Source organism: Helianthus annuus, chromosome 13 (assembly GCF_002127325.2).
Source record: "Helianthus annuus cultivar XRQ/B chromosome 13, HanXRQr2.0-SUNRISE, whole genome shotgun sequence".
In the NCBI taxonomy this organism is placed as follows: Eukaryota; Viridiplantae; Streptophyta; class Magnoliopsida; order Asterales; family Asteraceae; genus Helianthus; species Helianthus annuus.
The window spans coordinates 162,786,118-162,793,705 of NC_035445.2; the positions used below are offsets into that span (position 1 = coordinate 162,786,118).

At 38.4% G+C, this 7,588-nt stretch overlaps 1 protein-coding gene across 1 annotated transcript; it reads left to right on the forward strand.

Moving 5' to 3' along the window:
• Positions 1-412: 412 nt before the first annotated feature.
• On the forward strand, positions 413-2,101 carry LOC110900121 (hydroquinone glucosyltransferase). The gene has a single exon (XM_022147022.2). The coding sequence runs from the start codon at positions 448-450 to the stop codon at positions 1,840-1,842; it is 1,395 nt and encodes a 464-aa protein (XP_022002714.1). The 5' UTR covers positions 413-447; the 3' UTR covers positions 1,843-2,101.
• Positions 2,102-7,588: the final 5,487 nt, after the last annotated feature.

A 7,588-nucleotide genomic window follows, 5' to 3' on the forward strand; every position in this document is an offset into this window, starting at 1 on the left:
AAGTTGGCTATTTATAGCCTTACACATACATTAGAAACCAAATAAAGAATATTCTAATTTAACCTAAAAATCCTATATACCAAACAAATATAGCACGTGCAAATCTTCATGACTTATTCCATTACTCATGCATTATCTCCTGATTGCTCGGTCTTCAAATCACACGTTCAAATCCCATATTCTTGCTCAATATTTGACCACTTCATTACCATGTGACTAATATAAAACCCAGCTGACCCATTTAGTTATTTGACCCGTACTCGACCCATACGACCCGATAACGTGCCGACCCATGTGACTCGTAAACAAACCCGAATAATCCAACAAATATAAAGTAATCCTTTGATTGAAGGTAATGCATAATAATATAACATCAAACGTGTCCATAAAAAAACACCTGCAATATAGACACATCTATTTCAACTTGGAAATCAACTTTCTTTCTTGATGAAAATGGAGAAAACACCTCACATAGCCATTCTACCTAGTCCGGGCATGGGTCACCTTATTCCGATGGCCGAATTCGCTAAGCGACTAGTCGAACACCACCATATCTCCGCTACTATCATCATCCCTACCACTGGAACTCCACCCAAAGCCCAAACAACTGTCCTTGAATCACTTCCAGAAAACATCCACCACATGTTCCTCTCACCAGTCAACAATTTACCGGAGAATGTTCGACCGGAGATTAAAATCAATCGCATTATGCAAGGTAGTCTTTCAAGTCTTAGAGATGCTTTAAGTTGTTTGAAGTCAAAAACTAAACTTGTTGCATTAGTTTTTGATATGTTTGGTCATGACTCAATGGAAGTTGCAAAAGAGTTTAACCTATGTAACTTCTTGTTCTTTCCAATGAGTGCCATGGCTTTATCTTTCACTTTTACGTTGCAAAAGCTTGATGAAGAGACGACTGGCGAGTATAAGGACTTGCCATACCCTGTTAAAGTACCGGGTTCGGTTAGTTTTCATGGGCGAGAGTTAATGGCCCCGGTTCAAATCCGGACCGATGAAGTGTACAAAGGGTATCTTTTACTTTCAAAGAGGCTTACTTTGCTTGATGGTATCATGGTGAATAGTTTTGTGGAGTTGGAAGAAGAAACCATTTGCGTATTGCGGGATGATGTTGCGGGTCAAACACCCATTTACCCGATCGGGCCATTGATTCGGTCTGATCCAAGTAACGGGTCGGATCGGCATGAGTGTTTGAAGTGGTTGGACGATCAACCAAGTGGGTCTGTGATGTTGGTGTCTTTTGGGAGTGGTGGGACCCTTTCTTTAGAACAGATCCATGAGCTAGCCCATGGGTTAGAGATGAGTAACCATAGGTTTTTGTGGATTGTTAGAAGCCCTAGTAAGGCTTCAAATGCTTCCTTTTTTACTGGCTCTAGCCAGAATGACCCTTTAGGGTTTTTACCCGAAGGGTTTCTGGCTAGGATAGTAAATCGAGGCTTTATCGTGCCATCGTGGGCCCCACAAATCAAGATACTGAGTCATGAGGCAATTGGTGGGTTCTTGACTCATTGTGGGTGGAACTCAACTCTTGAAAGTATTGTTTATGGGGTGCCGATGATTGCTTGGCCGCTTTATGCGGAGCAACATATGAATGCTAAAGTGATGACTGAAGCACTCGATTTGGCATTGAGACTTGAAACCGATGAAAATGGATTATATCAAAGAGAGGAGATCAAAAAGGTTGTAAAGGGGTTAATGGAGGGAGATGAAGGGAAGAAGATATCTAAAAGGTTGAAAGAATTAAAGAGTGCTGCCATGAAAGCTCTAAGTGATGGAGGATCCTCTATGGAGTCATTGTCTAAGATTGCCTTCCAACTAAAAAAATGACCATTTCCTTATATTATTAGCTACATGTCGTCACCCCATGGACCTCCACGTCAGATATTTCTTGCAAAAACCGTGGCGAACCCAAAAACCCTCTCTCTTCTGCATCGAAGTTTTTAGGGGTCGATGGAACAAATTAAGTTGTTGATGCTCTTGGTGTCTTTATTTATGTAGAAAGAATGTAATCAATGTACTTTGTGTTTGTCTCAATTAGTCTTTGATTTTGAATATATATTTTAATAATGCAAGGAGTATATTGGAATAACTTATATAGAAGATGAAGACGAGCCAAAGGGAGAAACAAAATGAAATACAAGATACAAGGACTTACACAAATTTGTAAGTTCTTAGACAGGGTGTAGTTGGTGTTAGCCTAACTTCACCTTAGCGTGCCAACGCCCATCACGCCACAACCTTTTGTTGAGTGGCGTGACTGAGGTAACACCTCACCAACACTTCTATGTTTCCCATTTATCTAGTCAAATGTTTACACATCACCCCAATTTTGTCTAAACCTATAATCTATATATTTAATTTAAAAATAGTTTAATAGAGTGGTTAGTGAAACCTATAATTTATATATTTAATTTAAAGATAGTTTAATAGAGTAGTTAAACCACCACATATAATCTTACACGAACCTACAATATGTTTTTTTTTTTTTTTTTTTTTTTTTTTTTATAATCTTGATGAGTTCATGGGTCCTCGAATGTATTTATGAGTTACTCTATATTAAAGAGATTAAAATTTCTAATTGTTTAGGACAAAGATAATTAAATTTAATTAAATAACCAATTAATAATAGTCTGTTGTAATGAAAGAACTTAGTCTTCTAGTTAAATTATATAAAATTGGCTGCATTTCTTTAGTTTGAAGGAACTGATGATTTGATTATGTAACTGATGATTTGATTATGTATATCATTATCAATTCGAAAAAGTACACTAATAGACCCCACGAAAGTCTTTAGTGATATGAATTTGATGAAGAAACTTGTTAATTGGAATCATGAATCACTTGATGAAAGAATCATTACTTTCTTAGAATAAAAGTAGAGAAATCGTGAAAAATACCTTTTTTTAGAATGGTCGAAAATATATAAATCAAAGCTAGCAAGAATCCAACAAAGAATGTAATCGATGTACTTTGTGTTTGTCTCAATTAGTCTTTACTTTTGAATTTATATTTTAATAACATAATAAGGAATATGGGAAGGTTCATTGGAGAACACTAAAAAGGTGGGGAAGGGAACCGACTCAAACGAACTCCGATTGGATTCATTCCAGCGGCGTTGGAGCCGGCTCGTGGAACCCTAACTAAGATCTCTTAACCCTAAACCGTAAATCCTAACTCCTAAACTCTAAACCCTAAAGCTAAAAAATAAGGCTAAAAACTAAGCTAAACCGTAAAATGTAAACTATAAACCCTAAAGGCTAAACCTAAAGCTAAACCCTAAAACTAAACCCTAAACACTAAAACTAAAGCCTAAAGCTAAACCCTAAGGCTAAACCCTAAAGCTAAACCCTAAAAGCCAAACCCTAATATATTTAGGGTTTAGGGGTTATGATTTAGGGTTTAGGGTTACAAGATCCTAGTTAGGGTTCGACGAGACGATTCCAACGCCGCCGAAATGAGTACAATCGGAGTTCGTTTGAGTCGGTTCCCCACTGTTCTCCACCTTTTTAGTGTTCCCCAATAAAGCTCACACATAATAAGGAATAAATATATTGGAAAAACTTATATACAAGATCAAGATGAGCCGAGAAAACAAAAACGAAATAGAATCAAGGGCGGACTTAAGACAAAGGCAGGGTGGGCGGGCGCACCCCCGGGAAAAAAATATTTAGTGTTAAGTTCCGTCGAAAATCCCGTCCGCACCCCTTGGAATTTTTCGTCCGCACCCCTTGGAATTTTCCGTCCGCACCTCTTGGAATTTTTCGTCTGCACCCCTTAGGTAAAAAGTGTTATCAATTTATATTTTAATTTTTTTTAGTAAACTCTTTTTTTTTTTAAATACTACCTAAATTATATGACTTTTAATACCTAAATAACTAAATCCAAATACCCAATACCTTTAACTAGCCCACTACTAAGTCTTAGCCCAATAAACAAACCCAACAAATCAACAATATTTCAAACTAAAATAAAATAAACAAGCCCAAAACCCTTACATATTCTCTCCCGCTCTCTCTATACCACCGTAATCAGCCACCATACCACCGACGATCGAACACGGGTAAATTTCTTTGTTATTTTTGATGAATTTTGGTTGATTTTTTGGTTGATATTAGCCGCATACTAACCATGACAGTAGACACATGCTTCGTTTTGTTTTTCATTATGTTATATGGTGGGTTATATTTTGTTAGTGATGATATTTTGCCTTTTTTTATAGCCGCATACACCATACAGTAGATCTGGTGGGTTATATTTGTTAGAGAAGAATGTTTGGCTTTTTCTTTTTATGGTGTATATGGTGTATATGTTGTTTAGATGATTTTTAGGGTTATTTACATTATGATTTCTAGGGCTTGAATAGTTGATATATTATGTAATATGTTATGGAGCCATGTTTTGGATAGATTTCAAAAAATGAAAACCCGTAGGGTGACGTTTTAATTATGTTTGTAACATGGTTTGACATATTTTTGATGATTATATAAATTTAGTTCGATGTTCTTTTGTTTTACATGACCCGACCCGACCCGACCCGATACGAACCGATTTTTTACTTATATACCTTGGGGCCTAAAATTTTTAAAAATGGTTCGCACCCCCATGGAAAAATTCCTGGGTCCGCCACTGGATAGAATACACAAATTTTGAAGTTCTTAGACTGTGTGGGGCGTTAGCCTCACTCCACCTCAACATGGTAATGTAATGCCTCACACATTACTACAAACTTTTGTTAGAGGTGCATGACTCGAGCAACACATTACCAACACTTTCTATCTTTTCCATTTATCCAATTAAATATTTACATATCACTCCTGTTTTGTCTTAAATTTTATTTGTATATTTAAATTAAGCACTATTTTAATAAACATTTTGTTAAATCATTATAATTTTTGAAAGTTTAGTTAACGAGAGCCCATATGCCTACGTGACAAGAAGCGCTACACATAGACTTACACGCAATGTTGTAGAAGGCGCTAGGCGCTAGTCGGGCGGTGAGGTACCGCCTAGGGATTAATCGGGATTAATCGGAATGGAATTTTTATATGTATTTTTTCAAAATTATATATATATACCCAATAATATAAAAATAATACTTCAAAATTCACATAAATACTTCAAGTTTCAGATAGTATGGTTCGATTTTGACCGATTTTGACCGCCTAGGACAGATTTTGACCGATTAATATAGTCCGATTAATCCGATTTTTGACCGCCTAGGTACCGCCTAGGACCGACTTTGACCATGGCCGATTAATTGACCGAATAGCTCAAAATTAGACAGTAAGTGGCCGCCTAGGCCGATTTCTGCAACACTGCTTACACGAATGTCCACTATGTTTTTAAAATCTTGAATCTTGATGAGTGGATGGGTCCTCGAAAAAGATAACTAAATTTAAATACCAATTATTGTTGTTCTTTTATTTGTTTAGCTCACTCGTAATGGGTTTGTTATAGCGCGTGAAAGGCCAAACCATGAAGGGAACACCGCCCCATCCCCTCTCGTGGTTAACCTCGTGTACTCGTGCGTGTGGTTTGAACCACACGTTAAACGATGTGGAAATTTATAAATGTGGCTGTTGCTACTAGCCGTTAGGCTATATATTGTTTTTTTTTCTTTTCCATTTTACATGATGTAAATACCACCACACCGTTCTTATTTGAACCCAACCAAACCTTATCAAATCCTTATCTCATACTATTTCAAACCCACCAAAAAAATGAATTATTATTCGTCTTCGTCTAGTAGTGAAGATAGCACGTCTTCGGATTCTTACGAGATATCGGAGGCTATTACAAGTACGGTTCAACTGGTGGCAGAGTTCATACAATACGTTAGTCAACCTCTACGTCCGATTATTAGAAGACAACAAATTGAACGTGACCGTGAGGCTGCGAACAAATTGTTGAACTGTGATTACTTTTGTGATAATCCCGTCTACGGTTCTGGTGACTTTAGGCGTCATTTTAAATAAGTAAACATTTATTTTTATGTATTACAAACGATTTGGTAGCAAAGTATGATCACTTCAAACAAAGACCAACCGCAAGAGGAAAGATGGGATTCACAACAATACAAAAGTGTACTTCTGCTTTATGAGTGTTAGCATACGGTACATCAACCAACATGTGGGACGAGTATCTTAAGATGGTGGATAAAACCTCAAGAGACGCTTTAGCAAATTTTGCCAAAGGTAACAATTATCTTCTGTATATTATGTATTTTTTTCTTAAATTGTATATAATTTTTCTATTTACATGAATTTCCACTTATTTTTTTCACTAAAGGTGTTATTGAACCATACGGTAAATAGTGGCGAAGCTTGAGATTTCCGACAGGGGGTCGAAAGCGTATATACCTAATAAAATATTAAAAAAACGGGGGGTCGAAAACGTATATACTTAAAAAATGCTACACGAAAACTACATACCGCACACTACTGAGCGAAAAGTTCGGGGGGTCGGGCGCCCCTCCCGGCCCCTACAAAGTTGCGCCCCTGACGGTAGATATTTGCGAAATCCAACATGGCAAGATGTAGAAAGGCGTTGTTGACGTCGAGTTGATGCAACTGCCAATTTTTAGCTAGAGTTATTGAAAGAAGTGTGCGAATCGTGATGGGTTTCGCTACGGGACTGAACGTATCAAAGTAATATTTCTCGTATTGTTGGTGAAAGACTTTCGCCACAAGACACGCCTTATACTTTTCAATAGAGCCATTGGGATTTCATTTAATACGGAACACCCATTTAAAACCGAGCGATTTTTGAGTGTTGGAAGGCACAAGCTCCCATGTGTGATTTTGGATAAAAGCATTGAACTCCGAGTCCATGGCCATTCGCCAGTTGGGGTCTTTGGAGGCTTAAGTAGGAGTTATGGGCTCAATAGTAGGTGGTAGGGGGTGGAGAGTTGTTTTGTTAACTTGGTTGGGATTAAAGTATTTTGTGTTGGGTTTTTTTGTTCGTTTGGGTCGAGTGGTGGACTGAGTTGAGGATGGTATGGAAGTAGCTGATGGTGGAGTGTTGGTCATGGGTGATGTAGAAGGAGGAGTTGAAGGGAAGGTAGGTGTTGGTAGTAAAGAGTCAGTGGGTGAAGGATTAGGCGAAGTCGGTTCAGATGGGAGGGTAGAGTTTTGGGAAAAGGTGGATTCAGCTATAATTGGAGAAGTGGGCTCGGATATATTTGTAGAAGTGGGGTCTGATGTATTTGGTAGGTGGTGCATGGGAGGTGATTGGTGTATGTAAATGGGAGTATGGGAAGGTCGAATTGGTGTGTTGGAAGCAATGTTTTGAAACCCGGACCGGGCCGGCCGGTCAGACCGGTCCGGCCGGGATCCGGAACCTATACCGGTCCGGTTCACCACATCAGTTCGTTCCAACATCAGCCGGGCGGTCGGGCCGGGAGCCGGGCGGTCGGGCCGGCGGGTTGTCTCCTAGGGTCGGGCCGGTCAGAGCTTTCCGGCGAGCTTCATAAATCTCCGGTGAAGAAAAGAAAAGCAAGGTGAAAGATTATGAAGATATCATAATTATAGTAGGTGAAATGGTGAAGGTTAAAGAAAAAGAAGAAGAAGAAGAG